A 26840-nucleotide genomic window follows, 5' to 3' on the forward strand; every position below is an offset into this window, starting at 1 on the left:
CAAGTGATTAGTGGAATTGGGAGAATGACAGAGTGAAGCCAGAGGAGATTCCATTCTAGGAATATCAGAATGCACGCACACCTTTGAAGCAAAAGGAATCAAAGCATTATCATACTGATCCAAGACCTCTAAAAGCTATACACTCGATGCAGCGTATCTTCCTCTACCTGTGTATTCAGTCTTGGTTTTTTAACCCCTCACTGACTGCAAGAATAACATTATTTGTTCCATCATTCAAATGCATAATTTTTAATCAACCCAAGCAGAGTGTGCTTTTTAATTTTCATTTTCTATAGCTTGTTGCTTACTTGCAGCAAAGATTAATACTCTATTCTGTACAAAAGTTAAACGTTAATAAATCTAACATAGTTATATTGCACATTTACTTTTCTTTCATTTTTGGAAAACCACTGACACTATAATAACTAAGGTCATATTCAGAATCAGCATACCCAAATATATAAAGAAATGCAGATAAACAGAGCCTTTCTGAAAGCTGTTACATAGTGTATGTGTGTGTGTGCAAATGCATTGGGCCAATACAGAATTAACCCTTTAGTAGTCCTCGTATAACACGTGTTTACACTACACGAATTCGACCATACACGATTTATAAATAGGGGAACGATATCTTATATAACACGAACTGAATTCGCTTATGCACGATTTGCCTTTGTGTTTACGAGAAATGGCAGTCGAACGCAGAATCACCCCAACCGAATGCAACACGACAGGAATGAAGAGAAGATTCTGAAAATGTATTTGTTTTTTATATCAGTGAAGGGGGGGAAGGAACACATTTCACCATAATAACGTAAAAACCAACACAATTCCAGCTATCGGTATAAACGAAAATGCAATTAGATCAAGTTTACTACCAGTTTATAACAGATTCCACTAGCAGAAACGCAACTGGAAATTGTTTTTATTATTTTATGGTAGTAACTCCTAGAAATGTGAGGTGTTAATAGTGTATCTCTGCCTTTACGGTGTTGTTTATTCAGTTGCTACACGTGCGCACAGCTTTGTTTATGTGTATTAAGCGTGCTTCCTCGTTTTGTAATTGTGTTTTATTCCCTAAAAATGAGTAAAATACTTAAAAGGCGTGAAAAGGAAGCGTCCTGGTAAAGACACTGCAGATCCAGAGAGAAAAAGAAAAGCAATATCGATAAACAAGAGGCTGACTGGGTCAAAAATTCTTACCCAGGAAAATTTATAGTGGCCTCATACTATGGTTTATGGCCAAAATCACACTGGCCACCGGGGTTTCCCCAGTAAGGCTTATGGCCAGTCCACCCCTGTCGACAGAGAAAAAATATGAAACGCTTTGAGTGAAACTAAAGACCATGTGATACTGCATGTGCTACAGGCCTAATGAGGCAACGCTGAGAATTACAAAGAATGCAGAGAAAATAAAAACAACTTTCATAGCAGGAACAACTCAAAAAAGTAATTAAAATCCATTAGATTAAGACACAAAGAATTGGAAGAGATGGAATGGCTGTCATCTGTTTCAATAGAAAATCAAACAAAAAACAAGTTTGCTTACGATAGAAGCAAAAGCATTAGCAATATTTTATTACGATTATTTATTGTGTTTGGTAATGTTTTGGTTACAAATCTTGGGTGGTCGACACCTAACCCTATTTTTCCCATACAGCCTGTTGTTTATATTGCACGAGGGTTTCTAGGAACACAACTATTGTGCTATAGGAGGACTGACTGTAATTGGTAAATAACATCATCCATGAACCGCAAAGAGAATTGGGCAATGTCAGTGACTTACAAGGCCAAAAAAATGCTTGGATGGATAACAAAATTTTTCAAGATTGGTTCACTCATGAATTTGTTCCAGCAGTTTGAAAGAATTTACATGATATGGGGAAGATTCCAAATTCTAAATGTCTTACTTCTTGATAACTGTAGGGCCCATCCTCACAAATCCAAAATTTCTCATCGTGGAAATATTTTTCCATTATTTGCCATCCAACGAATCAAGGAGTTATACAAAATTTTAAATGCCATTACAAAAGTGATTTTATGAAACAAATGATTAGCAAGAATATCTCCATTCCCAACTTTCAACATCATCAGCCATTTTCAATCCACTGCAGGATGAAGGCCTATCCAGCAACTTTACAGTTCCTTCTGTTTTGTGCAATGGCCATCCATGTACTACCCACAAACTCATGAACTTCATCTGTCCATCTCCTTTCTCCTTTTGTTGCCTTCCAAGTTTTCTTCTGCTCCTCTTGGGTACCATTCTGTTATTTTCTTAGTCCATCTGTCATCATGTCTTCGAGCTGTGTGTCCTGCCCAAGACTATTTTAGTTCTTCAGTTTTGGCAAGAATGTCCTTTACTTGAAAGAAAAGTTTGCTTGCTGCCTAATCCACATGTTTCTCTTCTTATCTAACAGTCTGATTCCCAATATAATTAATTCCATTCTTCACTGTGTAGTTCTCAACTTCTCTTCCATTCTTTTGGTGAGAACCCAAGTTTCACTTACTTAAGTCATGGTGGAGTATATACATTGGTGTTCATTATTTTACGTTTCAGACAAACTGGGATATTGCTCTTCAGTATGTGAGTATATTTCTTTAATGCTATCCATTCAAAATTTATTCTCTTGATTTCCAGCCATTTATCATTATTACAGCTAATGACTTGTCCTGACTCCACCTTTACAATTACTGCTTCTTCAATCATTATATCCCTTTCTGTGGCATACTTGTTCATCATTACTTTTGTTTTAGCCATATTCATCTCTAGTCCAAAATCCTTACTAACTCTGCATAACTGATAAAGATTTTCCTCTAATTCTCTGGGATTGTGGCTTATGACTACAATGTCATCTGCAAATCGTAAATGGTTCAGGTACTCTCCATTCACATTGACTACTTTCTGTGACCAGTCTAATCTTCTGAAAGATTCCTCAAGGGTAGCAGTAAACAACTTTGGAGATATTGTGTCTCCTTGTCAAACTCCTTTCCCAATTTTAAGTTTGCTACTGTCTTTGTCTAGTCTAATAAAGGAGGTAGCATTTTCATACATTTTCTTCAAAATCATATTGTATGGGGTATCTATACCTTATCTTTCTAGTGCTCGAAACATTGCCTTATGCTGTATGGAGCCAAATGTCAGGCATAATAAGGCTTTATATTCATTTGCTTTCTCCATTAGCTGTGATATTATATGATGATGATCCATAAATAAGAATCCTGTCCTAAAGCCAGCTTTCTCTTTTGGTTTGATTCTCATCAAGTATTCTTTCTAATCTGTTAGTAATGACCCTTGTGAACAACTTATAGATGTGGGATAACAAACTAATTGGTCTATAATTTCCAATTTACCTCCTTTCTCAAGCGGCAAAATTATGATTGCATTATTCCACTCCTTAGGCATCACACATTTTCTAATACATTTTGTGAAGAGTCTTGCCAGTTTTTGTGTCATGTCTCTTCCTCCCAATTTTAACAACCCCACAGTAACTTCATCTTCCCTCGAGGCTTTCTGATTCTTCATTTTCTTCAACATATATTCTATCCCAGCAGGAAGAACATTGGGTATGTCATATGTGTTACTAATTTGCGATCTATTTTCCCCACTTCTGGCATCATTCCCTCGCTCCTTGTATAATTCTTTATAGTAGTCTTCTGCTATTTATAAGTACACTATCACTATTCTTCAGCTTCATTATCATTTGTCTTTCTGTATTACTGCTCGTGGCTGCTGATTTAAGTCCTTTGTTTTCCCTTAATGCTTGTTCTACTTTACTTGTGTTAAATCTTATGTCTTTTCAATCTTCCTAATGGCTTTGCATAACTCATACACTCAATTTTCTCCTTGTGAGTGTTTATCTTGCTCTTCATTTGTCATCTTCAGTTCATCACAACAAGTGTTTCTTGACTAATTTTTTCTTCTTTGGATTTCTTTTTTCCTATAGGTTTCTTGAGCTTTATCACTTTCAGAAAGTTGTAATATTCCTCGTTGATATCTTGGTCCTCAGCAGTCTGCAGAAGCTCAAACTTGTTCTTAAGTTCCAGTACATACTGCCTTTTCTCCTCTCTGTTATCTCGAAGACCTTCGTATTATTTACTCCAGTCAGTTTTTTCCTTTCTTTTCTTACATCTACATCAAGTGTGCATCTTACCATTCTGTGATCACTCCCAACATTTACCTTGTTCAGGACGGTAACATCATCCACAACATACTTTCGTTTGCGAGGATGAATTCGATTTCATTGGTTGTTAATCCACTTTCTGTTTATCCTTTTCTAGAAGGGAAAAAAAAAAAAAAAAAATTCATTACTGACATTCCTCGAGATTCTGCAAATTCCACAAGTCTTTCACCAATTCCAAAATTTCCTATAGTTCCCCTTTCTGCACCGTTTTGTCCCTTTCCAACCTTAGCATTGAAGTCTCCCATAATGAGCACAGTGGGTTTTCTGCTCATCTAGAAGATTCTCAATTTGTGTACATTTCTTCAACCTCTTCATCATTATGGCTCGATTTTGGTGCATAAACCTTTAGCTTTTACCTCTTAGAAATCCTGAGTAGTAGTCTTGACACCCTTGGTGATGTAATTTTGAATTCCAAAATGTTTTTTTTTATATCTTTATGGACCAGAAAGCAAACTCCACCTTTGCTCCTTTCACTGTTTCCATTGGTGTACAGCAGATTTCTCATTTCTTCTTGTTTCAGCCAAACTGATGATATTCCAATTCACATTTTCTCAATTCCTTTTCCAGCTCTAATATCCTGTCTGTCAACTTTCAATAGAGCCTGCCAATTAAAAATTGCAATATATTCTATAGCAATTGCTTGGAATATTGTGAAACCCATTACTCTTGTAAGAGCATGGAGGAAATTATGGCCAAGTATCCACCCATCTGACGAAGATGATATTCATGGTTTTAATGCAAGGTCCATGCAAAGCAGTATTGAAGAAACAATGCAAAGAGTTCAATCCACCAACAACAGAAAATCCTTTACATAGCCTTGAAGATAGAGATATTGCTGCATGGCTCACTGTTGATAATGAGGTTGAATTATCACAATCATTCTCAGATCAAGAAATCACTGATAGTGCCATTACTTCTGAGAATCTAGATGATGCACATTGAGGAAATCAACACAACTAAAAAGATAACTTGGGCTATTGAAAAATCAAGCAGGGAAAATGTTCGTTTTGAACAAAATCCAAACTTTACTATGGAAGAAGTAACACAAGCTGCGAAACACTACAATAACAAAAGAACAAGAACCAACAAAACAAAGTGATATAAGAATTTTTTGAAAAAAAAGCAGTTACTATTCCTAAAGAAAATGTAACAGGAGGGCACTGACTCTCTTTAAAAATTACATCTGTGAATTACAGGCTCCGGAAAAAGGGATTGCCATTTTATTTACCTAATTGTTATTTTATATTGAACTTTATAAGTAGCCACATAGTTCTAGATAACTGGTTATTTTTTATTTTAGATAAGAGTTTTTATAGATGGCTACTTAATATATGTAAAACCGTTGTTTCGTTTGAATCTTGCAGCCATTCGTTTTGTATAGAACGGTAGGGAATTCAAATTTTTAATTGTGGTAACTAGGCAGCTCTAACGTAAAATTATATAGCATAATTTGCATCCCTGCATTTAGGATTCTATTAGATAGTGTAGTATTGACAATTAATTAATTAAATTTATTGATCTTATTAATTTAAAATATGCCCCAGACTAGAGCAGAAAAGCAACAGGCACAGAGTGGCACGAGTGCTGTGACTTGGGGGAGAACCGAGGGGGTGATTCTCCAAAGCATCACAGCCTAAATAAGTGTGCAACTTGTGAAATGTTTGCCGAACTCTCTGGAACGGAACATGATCTAGCCAAGGAGGATATCTTTGTGTGTGCCAGGTGCAGAGAGTGTCTAGAAATTAGGTGCCAACTCGGCATTCGGATGGGTGTCTGAGAGCTTGTGGTGTAGGGTAGATGCCCTGGAAGAAATTAACATGAGGGGCCTGCCAAGCTCTCAGCTGCCCAACTAAATGCCAGAGCTCACTCCTGGGCATCAGGTAACACAGCGGCAATCTCCAAGGCAGAATGCACTGGTCCCACAGGAGTTAGTTATCATCGGTGACTACTGTCAGGGAGATGGGGAACATGTTAAAGGGTGCAAGAATATTTGCTAATGCTATCAAGGCAATGTTAGGTGGGTCGGAAAACTGCTAGATCAAGGGGATTCACGGACTAAAAGGTTAAAAGTAGCGCAGGCAGAGGTGTAGGCGATTCTTCGCTATTTCTATTAGAATAAGCAGTGGCATGGAGCAAGTGGTGTTGGCGGTTTCAGGGACTGATGGAAGTCATCATGAAACAGGTGGGTATATGGGATGTGTTAGAGTAACTAACAATAAGAATAGGTACATGTATACCAATGCTAGAAGTATAGAAAATAAATCCGATGAATAAGAAGTGTTGGTCAAGACATCAAAGGCAGATATTGTTGGGATAGCAGAGACGTGGTGTCACACAGATATAAGGAATGCAGAACTGGAATTTGGGGAGTACAATGTGTACAGAAAGGATAGGAAGGGAGGTGTTATGCTGTTAATTAAGAAAAACAAAATCAAAAGAAGTGCATCCAGTTGATGTAGATGAACAGTGCACTGTTCAGTGTATTTGGTGTGCCATAAGCACTGCAAAAGCAAAAATAACTGTAGGAGTGTGTTATAGGGCTAATGACTCGAATGAGTACAATAAACAATTGTACAGAGAAATAGTGGGCTAGTAATTCAGAATGTCTTATACTGGGGGGATTTTAACTTTCCAGATATAGATTGGAACTTATGGGTTAGTCACTCGCACACAAGTAAGATTTTTGTGGATTTATTGGATGATTGTTTTATGCAGCAGCATGTTCGAGAGGCAACCAGAGAGGGTAATTCTCTTGATTTGGTTATCAGCAGTGATCATTTGTGTATTAAGAATTTGAAGATAAAGGAACCATTAGATGTCAGTGATCACTGTACTGATGTGGGATTTACTTAAAGATATAATGACCATCAGGGGTAAAGGAAGGGGTTTTTGCTTCCATAAAGGCAACTATAGGGGTCTCAGATAGTTTTTAAATTCTGTACAGTGGGACCAACTGATGATGTTACCAACAGCAAATTCTAAGTTGGAAGCATTAAAGGAATTAATAGTGAAAGCTACTAAATGTTTCATACCTATTAAGAAATACTGTTCAAGGTTTAGGCCTAAATGGTTGTCAAATGAACTAATGAGACTCGTCGCAGACAAGAAAAATGCATGGCATGCATATAAATTATTAGGCGACACAGAAGCCTATGATATATATAAGCCAGTCTGTGGCAGATTACGAGAAATCTTTGGCAAAGGATGCTAAGAAAAACAGCAAGGATTTCTTTACTTATATAAAGTCTAAAAGGAAAGGATGAATCTGATTGGTCCACTTGATATTGATGGTTCGACTGTTGATGATCCTGCTCAGATAGCATACAAACCGAATGAGTATTTTGCATCTGCATTCACACATGAGTTATTAAGGTTTGAAAATGCCACAAGATTATCAAATTGTAACAGGGTGCTTAATGATTTGTAATAACTGAGAACAAAGTGGAGGAAAAATTGTTGAAGTTAAACATAAGAAATGCACCTGGGATGGATGGGATTTTCCCAGTTATATTAAAGGAGGCGGCAACAGAACTAAGCAAACCCTTAGCCATAATTATAAGAGCTTCCTTGGACTCAGGGGAGGTCCCCATGGACTAGAGATGTGCAAATGTATCAACAATTCACAAAGGGGGATCGAAGGGTGACACGAGTAATTACAGACCAGTTAGTTTAACTTCTGTTCCTGGTAAAATAATGGAGTCACTGGTTAAGGATACATTGCAGGATCATCTAGACAAGACTGCAGCAATCATTCAGACACAGCACGGGTTTGTTAAGGGAAAGTCCTGACTGACAAATTTTGATTGGTTATTATGATATGGTTACAAAGGAACTGGATGCAAAAAATAATTTTGATATCATATACTTGATTTCAGGAAAGCTTTTGACACTTTTATGCATGGAAGACTACTGTACAAATTGGAGCAGAATGGTATTAAGGGTAAGTTGCTACAATGGATAAAAGGATGGTTTGAGTGGGAGAAGACAGAGGATGGTAATCAATGGGTGCTGCTCTTTGTGGACTAATGTTATTAGTGGAGTCCCACAGGGTTTGGTGTTGGGTCCACTGTTGTTTTGTATATTTATCAATGATATTGATGAAGGTATATCAGGCTTAATGTCGAAGTTTGTAGATGATACAAAGGTTGTCAGGGTTGTTAATGACAGTGTGCTACTGCAACAGGATATAGATAATTTGGGCAGATGGGCTAAGAAGTGGCAACTGAAGTGATACCTTGACAAATGCAAAGTACTGCATATGAGTAGAAGTAACCCCAGAGAAACATACCAATTGTGTGGTACTACACTTAAGGTGGTAGAAAATGAAAGAGACCTGGGAGTAATTGTGCAGTCAGATATGAAGTTTTTTTAACAATGCAGATAGGCTGTCAGGGCAGGTCATGGAGTGTTGTCAATAATATACAGAAATTTTGCTAGCAGGGAAAAGGAAGTGATTGTCCCTCTGCATAAGGCAATGGTGTGGCCACACCTTGAGTACTGCGTGCAGGTTCTGGAGGCCTAATTTTAGGAAGGATGTAGATTTGCTTAAGCGTGTACAGAGAAAGACAACAAGATTGGTGAGGGGAATGAAGGGATCTTCAATCAGATCACCTGCGAGGTGATCTGATTGAGGTGTATAAAACCTTGAATGGGTTGAGCACACTGAATTCTGATGGGATTCTTCCGCTTGTTCAGATTACAAACCTAAGGGGGCTTAAATCGAAATTGAGGAAGGACAGATGTAGAATAGATGTGCGAAAATTTGCCTTTAGCCAGTGGGTGGTTAATGCTGGAAAAACTTCTATCTGTTGTTGTGGAAGTTGATAAGTTAAATAAATTTAAGGAGGAACTGGATAAACATTTAGAGGGGATTGTTTTGTAATTTTTTTTTTTCTTTTGGCTGATGCTGCATAAGCTCCTACATTTGCTTTCTTGCATCACATGCCACTACCACTACTAATACCCCCTGCCACAGACAAAGCATTACAAGAAATGGCACCCTCTACATCTAAAGCAGACATATTTGAAGGGGATCAGCCAGAATAGAAATATTTTCCCCCTTTTCATGTTTATATTCTAAAGTACGTTTATGGTTTTTATGTGCAGTTAATAAAATCGCATTCTTAATCTCGGTAATTCCTATTATCCACATTATTTTTGCATTTAATATACAGGTAACCCTTGTATAATATGGTAGTTAAGAAGCTAATAAAAATACACCATTTTTTTAAAAATAGCTTTTGGGAATAAAATAGTAATATCCAAATATTCAGTGCCTTTTCCATTTTCTAAATTATTAGTGCCTGTGTGCAAACTCTCATATTTGCAGAAAAGAAAGTTCCTGCAGCAACAGCAGCTCTAATTTTCTGTTCATTTTTCTTTATGGTCCAGATTGCTTCATTTAAATTTAAACTTTTTGCAACGTATGATACCATTTCCCCCCCGTTTTTAAGAAGTTCCAAAATTTGTATCTTTGATTCTAAAGAAATAGTTTCTTTTGAGCAGTGCTTTTTTACTTTCATTAGGCGTAATTTATGGCTGAAATTTAATTCAGAACAAAGCTTAGTAATAGATATCCAGAAAAATTTATCAAAAATCAAATAAAAACCAAAATAACCTTACCGAAACCTTAAAAGTCAAACTGCACGCTTCCAAGTCAAGTTTTTAGGGTCTCAAACAAGCACAAGTTTAATATCACTGAACCTTAACACAGAGATTTCCCAATAAATTTTTTTTTTTTTTTTTTTTTTGCATAGCCACAAGCAAGTCAACAGTGGGAATTCACAACAGAGAGAGGAAAAAAAAAAAAAAAAAAAAAAAAAATGGAAATGTTGAAAAATTCATCCAACACAGCAGGGTTTCCCGCAATTCACTAACCGTGTTGTAGAAGTACTGTATTACATGGGGGTTGCCTGTATTATAATGTCAATTTTTTTCATCCATTTCTTCTGTTACTGTGTCATGGTATCCAATCAGATTTATCAGACAAGATTGCTGCTTAACAAACGGGTCGGCACTGTTCTAGAAGTACAGTGTTATACAGGGGTTGCCTGTATTTAAAATAAAACTTTTTTGTTGACATTAGACTTGAACTTCTTTAGATGTAATTTTCAGGAAATATGTATGAAGGAAGGTTGTTCTAGAAAACAGCAGTTGAAGTAAATGGATGTTGACTGGTGATGGCAAGTGTTTGGACTGTTTTGAGATGTTAGGGATGAGCCATTAACTAAACTGCCCTCTTCTGAATGGAATCTAGAAGCCTGAGAGAGGTTTTTCTGGCACCACCTCAGTTGTGGGAACAATATTCAATGGTAAGGTGGGTTTGCGATTTGTACAGAGTGAACAGCTGTTTGGAAGAAAAGTAACGCCGACAGCAAAAGAGAAAACCAAGTTTTTTAGAAGCAGAGGAAGCAATATTTGTAATTGTTTGTGCCAAGAGAGATTAGAAGTCAGGGTAATCCCCAAACGAGATATCTTGCCTAGTAACTGGAGTGTCACCAAAGGTAAGCACAGGAGCTTAAGAATCCTTTTTACGAGATAAGACAAGGCTGAGTTTTAGAAGGATTGACATCAACTAAGTTGTCTTTGCCTAATTGGAGAATTACATGGTGATCAGCATTTAAGGAACTGGTAGTGGATATTCGAGAAGTTGAAGCTGATTAAGCACAGCAAGGTTTCTCAAACCGGAAAGTGGAATGCAATATCAAAACTATGGATAGGATTTCCATTCAATGGAAGGTCATTAATATACAAAAGGGAAAAAAACTGAACCTTGGGGGGATGCCAACAGCATTAGAGGAGAAGTTAGAAGACAGAGCCATCTACCATCACCCTCAGTCAGAGAGAAAATTGGATAACCAATTACAAAAAACAGTTGGCAAACCATAAGATGGAAGCTTGTTTAGAAGACCATGCCAAACATGATCGAAGGCCTTTGAGATGTCAACAGCAACTGCTTGTGTTTCACTGAACTTTTCCATTGAATTTCTGTCCATAAATGGGCAACATAAACCAAGTTGATCAGACAGAAGGATTGTGGGCAGTTTAACAGTTGGTGGTTAATTAATGTCTCCATTACTTTAGAAAGAGTAGAAGTAATTGCAATGGGATGATAACTGGATGGGAGGGATTTGTCACCCTTTTTAAGAACTGGCTGGATATAAGCAAATTTCCAAGAAGGAAAAATACCTTTGGAATAAGAAAGTGAAAAAAGGCAACAGAGAACAGGAGTAAGTTCAGGAGCACTGGTTTTGAGAAGTGGAGAAATACCATCAGGATGTGGAGCTTTCTTAATAAAACCCTTTTGATGGAAGACTACAGGAGGCATTGAATAGAGCATGCTGGCAAGGATGGGAGGTGTTTTACCAAGATCATTAATAAAGGAGTTGGAAGAAAAATGGCATGCTAGTAGGTGAGTTTTATCCTTGGCTGAAGTGACAATAGAACCATCTGATTTTGACAGAGGTGGGAGCAGAGATGGGCAAAAGTTGCGACGAATAGTTTTGGCAAGAGACCAGAATGCTCAGCTACCATTAGGGCAAGAAGCATGTTTTCTACTCTTAGCCTCTTCAAAATTTAGTTTGGACTGATTAATAACTGCTTTAGAATTGCTGCAAGCTTTGGTGTAGTGGGAAAATGAACTGAAGATTTGGAAACAAGCCAATTACAATATGCAACATTCTTCTCTTGAACAGCCTTAGTACATTCATTGGAAAACCAAGGTTTAGATAAAAGACGAGATTTTAAAGTGGAATGTGGAATAAAGGATTCTATTCCTACAAGAATAATTTCGACATGACCTGAGCTAACATTGACATTAGAAGTTTTGATACAGTAATCTGACCAAGAAAAAGAAATCTCACAGGTCATCCCATTTTGCATTCTTGTAATTCCAAACAACAAGAGGTTGGGAATAGCCATGAGATAAAGGCTCCATTGGAGAAGAGACAACCAAATCGAGGAATGCCACCACTCTGCATTACCAGGCAATAGCAGATGATAGAAGACACTCACAACCAGTGCAATACCACCACTTCGCTTATTGGAGACTCGAAGTGGTGGAATCCATGTTTAGTCCGGAGAGCGAAGTTCTGTTTTAGACTCCAAGGTAGCAAGTACAACTTGTCTGGCATATCTGAGAGAATGTCTTCAACAACCTCAGCTATTACTTTCTAGATAACTGAAAAAAAAAAAAAAAAAAAAAACCTATATAACAGCACCTTCAATCCCCAAAGGTGCCATTATCCTGCAAGTCTCCTGTATCAGTAGTGCTAAAATGACAAAGAAGAAAGCTTTACAGAATTCGCTGTATGCCTATATTCCTAATGCCGTTTAAGTATTCTGTCACTACTAATATTAAAGCATACACATACCTTGATACTTCTTTTTTGCCTACACATGAAAAACAATATGGATAATTATGACATTGTTAAATTCACAATATTAATTGAATATTTCTGCTGTATAAAAAGTAATATGAAAATTCAATTTCTCATTTAAAAAAATTATAAACCAACCCTAATTCAAATCCTATGCATAGTGAACTCACCTGAAGTACAATTTATCTTTTTCCAGCTTTACTGCTGGATTTTTACAGTCTTCTAGTGCTATTTTTATATACAGCAAATCTTTCCTCTGTGCCCATAAAACAGGGGGTGGCAGGAGCCTGAAAAAAATAAAATAATATATATATATAAATACATAGACAAATTAATGTATAATTGGATACCACAATAAACTTTTGTTGCAGAATATATATTTGGACAATACCGAAAATTTCTGCACATGAGATCAATTGGTGCACCATTATATAATGGTATACACGTATTAACACTATATATAGGGTAAGCCATATGTTAGCTTTTTGATAAGATATAATTTTACTTAAAGTCACCAAAACAATTTATTTAAATGCTATAAATCATCATCAGTAATTCAGTCTTGAGACGGAGTTCCTCTGATGAGCTGTTGTCTCTTGTGTGCCATTTGTCTTAGTTCCTCAAAATTTTGAACTCCTGCTTCATCCAGCAGCATCCAAATGAAAGTCTTTTTTGGTCTACCCTTAGGGCATTTTCCCTCCATAGCATCTAGAAGCAAACCACCATGTCGAATAACGTGGCCATCCATTTGAGTCTAGTTGATCTTATTCTACCTAGAATTTTCCTTTGTTCTTGGACATATAGTAGCATGTGATGCAAGAAAGCAACTGTATGAGCTTATGCAGCATCAGCCAAAAAAAAAAAAAAAAAAAAAAAAAATCACACCATTCCCTCCAAATGCATGTCCAGTTCCTCCTTAAATTTATTTAACCTATCAACTTCCACAATGACAGATGGAAGTTTGTTCCAGCAATTAACCACCTAGTGGCTAAAGGCAAATTTCCGTACAACTATTCGTACGACATCTGTCTTTCCTCAATTTGAACTTATGCCTCCTTAGGTTTGTAATCTGAAAAAGTGGAAGAATCCCATCAGAATTCAGTGTGCTCAACCCATTCAAGGCCTTATACACCTCAATCAGATCACCGCACAGGTGTCTAGTCTCCAGCCACTGCAATTTGCAGAACTTAAGCCTCTCTTGGTAAGAGGATCCCTTTATTCCCCTCACTAATCTTGTTGCCCTTCTCTATACACGCTCAAGCAAATCTACATCCTTCCTAAAATAAGGCCTCCAGACCTGTACGCAGTACTCAAGGCGTGGCCTGACAGAAGACAATCACCCTGCTAGCAAAATTCCTATATATCATTGACAAAACCCCACGGCCTGCCCTGGCAGCCTGTCTGCATTGCTCAGAAAACTTCACATCTGACTGCACAATTACTCCCAGGTCTTTTTTATTTTCTACCACCTTAAGTGTAGTACCACACAGTTGGTACATTTCTCTGGGGTTACTTTACCCATATGCAGTACTTTGCATGTGTCAAGGTTAAACTTCAGTTGCCACTTCTTAGCCCATATGCCCAAATTATCTAGATCCTGTTGCAGTAGCACACTGCCATTACTGTCATTAACAACCCTGCCAACCTTTGCATCATCTGCAAACTTCGACATCAATATCATTGATAAATATACAAAACAACAGAGGACCCAACACCGAATCCTGCGGGACTCCACTAATAACATTAGTCCACTAAGAGCAGCACCCATTAATTACCACCCTGTCTTCTGCCACTCAACCATCCTTTTATCCATTGTAGCAATTTACCCTTAATACCATTCTGCTCCAATTTGTATAGTAGTCTTCCATGCACAAAAGTGTCAAAAGCTTTCCTGAAATCCAAGTATATGATATCAAAATTATTTTTTGCATCCAGTTCCTTTGTAACCATATCATAATAACCAATCAAAATTTGTCAGACAAGACTTTCCCTTAACAAACCCATGACGTGTCTGAATTATTGCTGCAGGCTTGTCTAGATGATCCTGCTTTGCCACCTCCTTTAATATAACTGGATAGATCCCATCCACCCAAGGTGCCTTTCTTATGTTTAACTTCAACAATTTCTCTTCCACTTTGCTCTCAGTTATTACAAAACCATTAAGCACCCTGCTACAATTTGATAACCTCCTGCCATTTTCAAACCTTAATAGCTCCTCATGTGTGAATGTATTAACACTTCTACATTTGACACTTTTTCAGTCCATTTTAATTTTTTTCATCCTGCATCAACACCACATTTCAAAGGCCCCAAGTCTCTCTTTGTTATAATCCATCTGTCTGCTGTATATAGTGCCATTGACCAGATATATGTCATTACTATCTCCTTCCTAATTTCCTGCAATGACATCTTCTGTGTAATGAACAACAGTTTGCTTTTGAAAGATTGTTTTGCCATTACAATTCTGGTTTGAATCTCAGTTTGACATGAGATGTCCTGTGTAAATAACTTCCGTAGATATCTAAAGTGCACTACCCGTTCTTTTCTTACTCCATCGATCTCAATTCAGAAAGGAATTAACCTTTTACCCATCAATGCCATTGCTTTCACATGTTTATCTTCATTTCATACTTCAATGCTGTCTTTAGTCTTTTGATCAATTTTTTGCACCATAGCCCTTTTCATCCTGCTAGTATGGCCTGATCGTCTGCAAACTTAACAGCTTATACGTACTCATCACCTATCTTAACTACCCCCCGCCACTGCACACTTCTTTAACTATCACTTTGGTAAAAGTGATTGAACAAACCAGGTGAAAGTAAGCATCCCTGTCATATTTAGCTTTTTCTGTCAGTTCTCCCCTCACTCTTATCAAAGCATTTTGTCTTCTATAACACACACAAGTTAATTTTAATACCAATTAGATAAATTGGACAAAAGTATTAGGGGTGAAAACTATAATCATTAGCTCAAAGTGACAAATTTCATTTTAAATAACCCAAAATAAAATAAAACAAAATAGTAAAAGTAAAACAGTAATATAGCTAATTATAGATATATGGTCACATTGAATGGAATGTTAGCAAGAGCTAGCTCCTCTCAATATACCCCATAAATAATTAGCAGAAGCTACCTGTTTCTGTTTGCCATTTGCCAGTTTTTCTGTTAAAATATACTGAGAATTTACTGTAATTATATAATAAAATTGGCTTAGTTAAGCTATTAATTACTTTAATATACCTTAAATTTACCAGAATAACTGCTAGCCCTACAGATAGCAGTGTAAATTAATAATAATGGAAGTGAATAATGAATAATATATGAGTACCAACTATTTATTTACTTCAATTTTCACCTTAATTTATGCCTAAAAATTAAGGTGAATATGAAGAGGATTAAGTATAGTAATAGACCTCAATCTCCCTCGAATCACTCTAATAGATTTTGAGGTATAAAAAATTAGTGTTAGTAAGCAAAAAGGAAAAGACCATTTTATATAGATCTTGGGATTTAACGGGAGCATAACTGCCCAACCTTTTAGTAAGGATCCTGGTATTATAGTATGTAGTAATATTTGATATAATATAAATCCAATAATGATTAGAAATTATCTGATATATTAGAAGTCTTTTGAATAAGATATAAAATCAAGTACAATAGAAAATATCTGATATATTTGAAAATATATGGATAAGATAAAAATATAGAAGCTCCATGGGAAATTATAAGAATGAATCCTCATTTACTTAATCCTCAAAACTAGTTTTCTGTAACAACAGAAATTAAATATATATATATATATATATATATATATATATATATATATATATATCCAATAATCTTCTTGCATCTGATTTTCTCAAGCAATGGGAACAGTTCTCTCCAGATTACTCTATCAAATGACTTCTCGTAATCCACAAAACACAGGTGTTTTCCCATGTTATACATTTTCTCTTCCAACACTCAATGTTCCAATAGCATCATCGTCAATCTGACCCTGCAAAAACTGCACTGTGAGTCATCCAGAAATTGTTTAATGACTCCCCATACAAACTGTTAACTTTATTTTTTGACAGGGAAGTAGAATCTTGGATGGCTGGTTAATAAGACAGTTCTGTAGTCTTAGCATACTGTTGGTGTCATCTTCCTGGGTATGGGAATTATGATTGATGTGCAGAATTCCTCTGGCCAACGTTCATCCCTGTATATCATCTTTATCAGCTCAAATAAAGCTTTCTTCAGATTTTCTCCACTGCATTTTAAAAGCTCTGCACGTATGTTATCAATTCCTGGTGCTTTCTTATTGCCAATGGACTTTAAGTATGGCTGTGTTAAATTCATCTTTAGATATTTCCTCTTCCTTGTGTATGTGCTTGAATCGCCATAAAGTTCAACATATCTCCTCCATCTTTCCTTTTGTTCTTCGAAGTTCAGTACTGTCATTCCCTTTTCATCCCGCACTGTTCTCATTTGAATTCTGCTACTCTTTCTCGCTACTAACTCTGATTTTTCTACGCACCAAGTCCACTTGACCTTGTTCAAGCGTTTCAATCACTTGACAGTTCTCTGCCCACCACTGTTCTTTAGCCTTCCTACATCCCCTATTAATTTCATCTTAAATCTATGATAGTTCCTTTGATCATCATCATATTTTTAGCCTTTCAGTCTTCTTCTCCCATCCATTTTCTATAGTAAAATGCCTGTGATCCAAGGCTCCCCCCCCTAACCCTTTCACTCTTACACAGCACCACCGATGCAGCTTGACAAGTAATCTCCTTGATTAAAGACCAACTTTGCTCTAGATCGTTTGTAGTCTCCTCAGCAGTGATAACATTGGTGAGATCCTGAAACATTTTTTGTCTAAATTTCTCAATGTTCCATCACACGAATGATTTATTTTTATTCAGGCACTCCAATCTTAGTTCCACATTCATCTTCACAAGCAGTCTTAAAATGTAATAAATAACATCATGTAAATATAATTAATAAAGCATGAAGATTTAAATTGTACACACATTACAGTAAATAAACACTTGATTTTTAAGGTTGTTGTTGGGGGTGGGGGGTGATTTGCACTGCACGATTTCTCAGGCGTTCATGAATTAGAGGAAACCAGGAATGCACGGTTCACAAGAAAGCATCCAGCTTGTTTATGAATAAGCTCACTAGTAAGTGCTTGTCTCTGCCCTGTTTCTTTATTACAACCTTACAGTGTATCATCATAGCTCAAAGAAAATTGGTAAAAGTGAAAGCATACATATCCGAGTTTTATGCAGAAAAACTCTAGTCTGTCTCTTTCCACATAATTGTAAGAAATACATTGCAACTTTTAACTTAAATAAATAAATTAAAAACAAGGTATCGGTTAACAATAATCCTCTTGTTATAGAAAATTTAGGCAACAATTTTTCAAAAAATTGAGTTCGAAACCTTTTTGGGTTGGAGATCCCTTGCACTTCTACCATAATTTAAAAAGCAGAATTAAATTGGATTCAGGATCATAAAAATGTAGCAAAGTTTCATCGCCAAATGGGATAAACATCTACCTGGACTAGAATTGTCTCTTGATAACTCCATCCTCTGATGTTTACCATGAATGGAAAGTTTTCTGGGAATCTACCTTGCTCAAACTTGGGACGTCTCCAAATACTCATGTATTAATGTTTAAATGCTCCCAGAGGAAAGAAATGTTAGATATTTTAAGTGCCGACTAATTCTTCCGCTCTCTATATCTTTAGGCGAATCAGCATAAATGCATACTGTGCCTAATGTCTTCCACCATGTTTATCCACAGTAATAACTTGACTGTCAAATGAATAGATTTTCATAAAAAAAAATTTTTGGGTCCTTTTAGAAACATTTGAGCTAAAATCTGACAAATTGAAATCTGTCAATTATTTCTTTGTCCACACAACTCAATTCCAGGTGTATGAATTTTCATGAAATTTTATTTAAATCAATTCTAAAGTTACAGAACTGTGGTTGTTTGAATTTAAAAAAAATCGTTATGTAGGAATTGGACTCATGTTTTATAAGAACTTTTTTTTGTAGAACTACTACAATCGGTATAGAGGTATGGCAATAAGGGTAAGTTGCTACAATGGATAAAGGGATGGTTGAGTGGGAGACGATAGAGAGTGGTAATTAATGGACACTGCTATTCGCGGACAAATGTTATTATTGGAGTTCCCCAGGGTTCGGTGCTGGGTCCAATGTTGTTTTGTATATTCATCAATGATACTGATGAAGGTATATCAAGATTAATGTCAAAGTTTGCAGATGATACAAAAGTTTGCAGGGTTGTTAATAACAGTAATGACAGTATGCTGCTGGAACAGGATGTAGACAAGTTGGGCAAATGGGCTGAGAAGTGGCAACTGAAGTTTAACATTGACAAATGCAAATTACTGCATATGGGTAGCAATAACCCAAGAGAAACGTACCAACTGTGTGGTACTACACTTAGGGAAGTGGAAAGTGAAAAAGACCTGGGGGTAACTGTGCAGTCAAATATGAAGTTCGCTGAGCATTGCAGATGAGCTGACAGGGCAGGTCATGGAATCTTGTCAATGATATATAGAAATTTTACTAGCAGGGACAGGGAGGTGATTACCCCATTGTTTGAATGGTCAGGCTACACCTAGAGTACTGTGTACAGGTCTGGGGGCCTCATTTTAGGAAGGATGCAGAGTTGCTGGAACGAGTACAAAGAAGGGCAATAAAGGGGTGCTCTTACCAAAAAAGACTTAAGTTCTGCAAATTGCAGCACCTGCGAGTTGATCTGATTGAGGTGTATAAGGTCTTGAATGGGTTGAGCAAGCTGAATGCTGATGGGACATAGATTCAAATTGAAGAAAGACAGTTGTAGAATGGATGTTTGCCTTTAGCACACCTGGTGGTTGTTTGGTGGAACAGGCTTCCATCTTTTGTTGTGGAAGTTGATAACCTAAAAATAAATTTAGTAAATTGGACTGAAGAACACAACATCCATCTTGTTTTTGATGCAAAGGATAAGGGTATGTTCAGATTTGCTGTGTGGAACCAGGAGTATAACTTAGATTATTTTGCTTCTAGGGATGAGAGCAGTCAACCTCTACCAAAGTCCTTAATGATTTTCCTCATACACTGCATTCAAATACCACAGGTGACATCCTTTCCCTGCCCATGCTGGAATTTTTAGAAAGCAAACTGGGCAGTTTTTTCAGCAACTTTGACAAATGCATCAGATGGATACCACCTTCAAACAATAACTATAAGTTTGTAGGTTCTGTAATCGCCACAGCTAAAAAACATATCCCAAGAGATTATCAAAAGGAACACATTCCTGGGTGGAGTGAGGCTAGTGAAAGCCTTTACCGACTGTGGTGACCAAGGAGTAGCCAATAAGTTATTACATAGTCTAGACCAGGGGTTGCCAAACTTCTTTGATCGTCGACCCCTCCAAGAGTGACTTTTTATCGACCCCCTCTATTTTACTATTACGTAATTATAATAGGACAAGCAAAAAATACGCTTATGTGAGTTTTTAGATTGTTTATTATGTATAATATAGTTATTATTATATTGGCTTAACGTCAAAGGGATACGTTTTTGTTTTTGACGTACTTAACATTACATATTTGATAGGAAGGATAAATAATTTATAAAATATAAAATTTTATTTAGATAAAATAATAATACAACCTTCGTTATATATATGAAAATAAGACTTATTAACTTAGTATACAATTTACTAACGTTGTCAATGTGAAGGGTGTGCTTCGTGACCAGATTAGCAATGTTGCGTTCAAAATTAGTAAGTTTCGGCCTTAAATCGTCACAGAATTCTATATCTAGAATATTTCTTTATTTTGTTAAAATGGAATTAACATGGCTGAAACCAGTTTCAACCATGTACGAGCTTGGAAATTCAAGCAAAAAGGGGAGTACCACTTCAGTAAGTTTTGGATATTTTTCTACATTTATATTCGTCCAAAAGTAACTTAAAGTTCTATTTTTAAAAATTTTGCGCTGTCATTCAGGATGGAGGCAATCCAAGTTAACTGAATTAAACAGTACCCGTACAATGATGTTTTATATTTTTCTATCGACCCCTAACAATGTTATGTTATTATGGGGGTCGATATCGACTACTTTGGCGACCACTAGTCTAGACAGTACACAGACTAAAATGGATAGAAACAGTCGAATCAATGGATTCAACTATTTCTAGAAAGGCATGGTCCCTCCAAAGAGGCAATCCAATAACTTGTGAAAACCCTGCCACAACCCCTAACAATATTGCTACACATAGTATCAATGTCCAGAGCTTGGAGAGATAAAGAACACACCACACATATTAAGAGAGAATTAAATTCTGAAAGTCACAAGTTGCCTTGAGCTAGTCAGAATATTCATATTCCTTCAATACTGACGATATTATAACTGCACTGACTGACTGTGAGAGAAATGCACAACTAACATCCTTCAGACTGGTAAACTACCCCACCTATTCAAATAAACAAAAATTATTGCTGTTTTGAAGACAGCAAGCTTAATGACAGACTGGATAACTATTGACCAATTGTACTGTTCAGTGTGTGCATGATACAAACTGCTGGAATAACTCCTGAACAGAATTGGCCCAAAAATATTAGAGGAAATACCTATCGAGCAAGCAGGCTTCAGGCCTCAATGAAGCTGTACCGATCAGGTACAGCTTCTCTATTGAACTACACAGGGGCAGGTTTCCAAAGATACCTTAAAATATCCTTGCATTTGTTGACTTAACAGCCACACATGATGCTGTTTGGAGACAGAGTGATCTACAAATTACTCCAAGTCATACTGTGTAAGATCACAGCTTGACTTACAGATAACATGTTGAGCAAACAGAGTTAAGTCATTATGGGTAGCACAATAAGTAAAAAAAAAAAAAAAAACTTAATAAGAACTACCTCAAAGTTCAGTACTGGCCCCATTTTTATTCAGTCTGTATATTGCTGATATACTGATGACTAGTCATTAGCTTCAAGACACGTCCATCCAGCTGCCTATTCACAAAGATTTAAGCATTAACAGATTTCCCTCCAGACATCCCCCAGTTAGAACAGCTGACAACTTTAATCTGACTGAATAATGATCACACAAATGGTACGTGTTCTTGCATTTAGAGAACAGCAATATACTACACATAACAGAAAGACCAGCTGGATTCAACTTGCCTTGTAAGACTTGGATACAGGTTGACCATCACTAATCCGGGCATAATTGCTGCGAATGTAATTTCAAATTTCCCAGGTCAGCGCACTGACCTGCTGCTACTGTTTTGGTGGTGTTGGTTGCAGCATCAGCTGTTGGCATAAACTCTTAAACACTGGCAAGCCATCCCTACTTGTTTCTTGTTTTTCTGCATTTATTATTATAACCTATTCACATTTAGCCCCAGCCATGGTTCCAATGCATAAAGGAAGTGCTTCTCATGGTGTAAAGCACAAACACAGTAAAATGTCCATAACAGATAGAGTTGAACTTCTGAAAAAAACTCAACAGCGGTGTGTATGTGAGAAGTTTAACTCTGCTTAGTTGTCAATTCCCACAATTTCTCTCAGTTCCAATTATTTTAGTAATTTTCTTTCAGCTATTCCTTTTTAGATTTTTTTTTTTCACAACACACTTGTACAAACTTGAGGAAAAAAACAAGACAATATGATGGTTAATACAGTGCTAACGAACTTGTTTTCACAAAATCTCTAACTATACTGACAAACTTATTGTAAAGTTTGAAAGTTTATTTTATCACAGCACTTGTCACGCGTGCAATAAACTAATTGCAAACAACCTTCATATGTATGCCATAATAGCATCACATGTATGTGGCCGACACTGCTCTCCAAGAAATAAAATAACCTACTGGGCCATATATATGCAACACACAAAAAAACCCCTTTTTTTTGATATTTTAAGTGAAAAAACGACAACACTGACATTACTTTATTTTAGAATTACTAATCAAATTATTTGCTAAATATTTTTTAGCCCCTGGGGAACTTTTTCTTAAACTAGCTTGGCAGTCATGTTAAAGGTAGGATGAGGTGGTTAGCTGTTGGGTAAACTGTAGGTGCTAATCTCACTACTGGTGATCCAGCAAACTCACTAATCTGGCACCGCACAGGTCCCAACGCTGCCGGATTAGTGACAGTCAACCCGTAACACTAAACTGGATATGAATAATATAATATAGGAATGATATATATCTTCCACACAGCGTGATTGTGGCAGAATTAGAAAGACAAATTTGTAGACAAATCTGTACTAATGTGATGAATATAATTGTTTTTTCAGAGATATTTCATCATACTGGAGTTCGAAGTTAGTACTTCCTATCATTAAAGTTGTTTGCAAATGGTCATCCGTTAATAATGATCTGTATTGCGATTTTACATATTTCATTTTCGAAAATGTCTTTTCACATTAGTAAGTACTCACAAATACAGGTATAAATCCCTGTGTATATGATTTTAATTGACTGTATTTATCTTCCGAAAGATATTTATAGAATTGGATTAGATCCATTTCTTTAAACCTAACCTTCAGCATATCATCGTTTTGCAGATCAATCACTTCCAATTGAAGGTCTGATGGAAGCTCCTCAATTGTACAGTCAAATGGATTTTGAAATATGGAAATGTCTTTTGCACTTGCATATCAAGACCCGAAAAACGCTGTTGTAACTGCAGTTTAAGTTCAGAAAATATATCCACCGCAAATTTTTTTGGGAATGGGGATTTCGCTAATATTTGAAATTTTTTACAGCATGGAAAATGGTCAAACTTGATTAATGTGATTTGTGTTTCAAACAATGCAAATTTTTGACGACATGAACTTTACGATAGAATACGTTTCACATATGAGCACTGTTTTCCCCTGATGTCTGTAGCAAATGCTAATTTCCATAGCCATTCATTGTTAGATAATAGTGGTTGTGGGCAGTTTTTCTCATTTAGAAAAATTTCTATTGCTTCTCTGAGTTCAAAAAATCTCAATAAAACTTTTCCATTGCTGAGCCATCGAACTGCTGTATGGTAGGGCAAATCAGGATATTCGGCTTCAATCTCTAAAAAAAAAAAAATCACGAAACTGAAGATGGACCTCTGGTAATTCATTGTATTATTCACCAGCAGGCTCTTTGTGGGAAACACCTCAATCTGTCATGTGTTATTGAACCAGTTGTGTGAGCGGTTAACTTTATTCACTCTCATGGACTTAATTCACTCTCATGGACTTCTTTATTCACTCTCATGGACTTAAGTCCATGAGAGTGAATAAAGTTAACCGCTCACACAACTGGTTCAATAACACATGACAGATTGAGGTGTTTCCCACAAAGAGCCTGCTGGTGAATAATACAATGAATTACCAGAGGTTCTGAACATGTATCTTCTTCACAAGCCTTAAAAATTTGTCCAACTAATCCTTTCCCAGTTCCACACATTTTTACCACCATCAGTTGTGACACATTTTAACTGATTCCATTGCAAATTGTACTGTGATAGCGTTTTGACTTCCTTGATGATATCTTCGCCTGTAGTTGTTCCATGCAAACTATTCATAGAAGCTAATTCTTCAGTAACCTCAAACTCAGTATTGACTCCTCGAATAAACAGCAACAATTGGGCAGTATTAGTAATGTCTGTAGCAATTGGGCAGTATTAGTAATTAGACTCATCAAGAGCCAACGAAAACCACTTGAAATATTTTGTCTTGTCTTTTAATTGACTCTTGATGTGGCTCCTGATGTCCCCAACTCTTCTAACAGTTGTTCTCGCCGAAAGACTGACAGATTGAAACAAAACCATTTTCTCTGGACACATTTCTTCGGCTGCCACAAGCAAACATGATTTAATTAATTCACCATCAGTAAATAGTTTCCCTTTCTTGGCTAATAAATGAGCTACTCGTAAGCTTACTTTAGTTGCTGCTTCATTATCATTTTTTATTTTAACAAATAAATTGCGTTGTGATGATGCATTACATTTTAAAAACTTTCCAATTTTAGCTTCCGCTGATTTTCTGTGAGTTTTGAATATTGTGCCGCGTGCTTACTTTGGTAATGACAACGTATATTGTACTCTTTTCGCACAGCTAGTGTGTCGTTACATAATAAACATGATACTTTGTCATTTATTTCTTTGGCAAAATAATTCACACTCCATTCAGCTTTAAAAGCACGACATTCAAAGTCCACTTTTCTCTTCATATTTGGTCTCTCTCTAATAAATAAAAGGAAAAAAAAAAAAAAAAAAAAGATGGCCGCTAAAGCAAAACACAGAAATGCTGGCAACAATTGTTCTACGGTATAAGACAGAATGCAAATATGCGACGCCAGTAGCACCACATGCAGTCGTTATTCTCAACTCAACTATTGCAGTGCGTAATTAGGTGCCAATTCAGCGTTCTGATGGGCATCTTCGACAGCTTGAGGTGTAGGCTAAATGCCCCCGAAGAAATTAACACGAGGGGGCCCATCAAGCTCTTAGCTCAATAGCAGAGCTCACTCCTGTGTGCCATATTGTAGTCGAAACACAAAGGCAATCTCCAAGGCAGAATGCACTAGTCCAAAAGGAACTAGGTTATTGTTGCTGACTCTATTGTCAGGGAGACTGGGAATTTACTATGCAAGAAGGATAGGCAGAACAGGACCAAAGTATGTCTGCCAGGGGCAAAAGTTGATAATGCAGACATCACCTTTTAAGGGCACAAAAGGTGATATTTTGTATACGTTGGAACCTAATGACATTAAGAGTAAGGGATCTGCAGGTTTACTCAACAAGTACAGTTCAATGTTGAAAAAAGTCATGAGTTAGGTTTGAACGTGAAAGTGTCTGCAATCCTGCCCAGACACGATAGGAGGGAGTATCTTATGACAGCCTTGTCGATCAATTCGGCCCTAGAAACATTGTGCAAGGTTCAAGATTTACAAAATTTTTCAGCCTGGTCTGTGCTTGTTGACAGGAGAGTGTTTCTACAGGGATGGGGTACACTTAAATAGAAAGAGTGCAAGAATATTTGCAGATGCTACTGTGGCGGTGTTAGGTGGGTCGGAAAACTGCTCGCTTGGGGGATACACAAAGGTTAACAGTGGTTGCAGGCAGAGGCAAAAGTGATTCTTGCACTGCTACTATTAGAATGAGCAGCAGCCTGGAAAGCAAGGTAATGAAGATTTTTTTCAAGGACTGTCATATTGGAACAAGTAAATACATGGGCTGTGTTAGGGTACCTAAGATTAGAAACAGGTGCATGTATACCAATGCTAGAAGTATAGTTAATAAATTTGATAAGCTTGAAGTGCTAGAGAAGACATCAAAGGCAGATATTATTGGGGATATCTGAGACATGGTGTCACACAGACATAAGCTGTTTGTTTGTTTGTTTTGTTGGGTTTTAGGAGCATTAGCAACTAAGGCCATATTGCTCCGTGATATGCGGTGGTCATTCCTTGACCTTTCCGCATCCTCCGTATTTGGTGGTGACGGGCTCGAACCCCGGTCTAATCAAGAAGCGTGTGCTGCGCACTGCTGCTCCTTCCCACCTGGCTACGGAGGCGCCTCAGACATAAGCAGTGCAGAATTGGAATTCAGGGAGTACAATGTGTACAGAAAGGATAGACAGGACAGGAGGGGTTATGCTGTTAGTTAAAAAATACGAAATCTAAGGATTTGCATCCAATTGATTTTGGTAGAGAATGCAATACTGAGTTTGTTTGGTGTGACATAAGCACTGGGAAAGGAAAATTATGGGTAGGTGGGTGTTATACACCCAATGAATCTGAACGAGTACAATGAACAACTATGCAGAGAAATACAGTGGTCCAGTAAATCAGAAATGTCTTATAATGAGGGATATCAACTTTCCAGATATTGACTGGAACATGTGGGTTGGTCACTCGCACACTAGCAAGACTTTAGTGAAATCATGGGATGACTTTTCTACAGCAACATGTTCAAGAGGCAACAGAGGGGGTAATACTCTTGATCTGATTATCAGCAGTGATTATTCATGCATTAAGAATTTGCAGATAAAGGAACCACTGGGTGACAGTGATCACAATGTACTGATGTGGGAATTACTTAGATGTAACTACCAATCAAGCCTAAAGGGAAGGGAAGGGCTTTTGTTTTCGTAAAGGTGACTGCAGGGGTCTCAGACAGTTTTTAAATTCTGTACAGGGAGATCAATTGATGTTACCAACAATGAATTCTAAACGGGAAGCCTTCAGGGAATTAATTTTGGAGACTACTAA

General features: G+C 36.9%; 1 protein-coding gene across 2 annotated transcripts in view; it reads right to left on the reverse strand.

Annotated features, from left to right (window-relative positions):
• p23 (cytosolic prostaglandin E synthase) overlaps positions 1 to 26840 on the reverse strand; it is a 129310-nt gene that overhangs the window by 61513 nt on the left and 40957 nt on the right. For both annotated transcript variants that reach the window (XM_090373523.1, XM_090373515.1), the window contains exon 2: positions 12730 to 12846. In XM_090373523.1, the coding sequence (XP_090229649.1) occupies positions 12730 to 12846 (117 nt within the window). The remainder of the gene's footprint in view (positions 1 to 12729; positions 12847 to 26840) is intronic.

This window comes from Mastigoproctus giganteus, chromosome 1, assembly GCF_048544385.1.
Source record: "Mastigoproctus giganteus isolate SK-2022 chromosome 1, ASM4854438v1, whole genome shotgun sequence".
NCBI lineage: Eukaryota > Metazoa > Arthropoda > Arachnida > Uropygi > Thelyphonidae > Mastigoproctus > Mastigoproctus giganteus.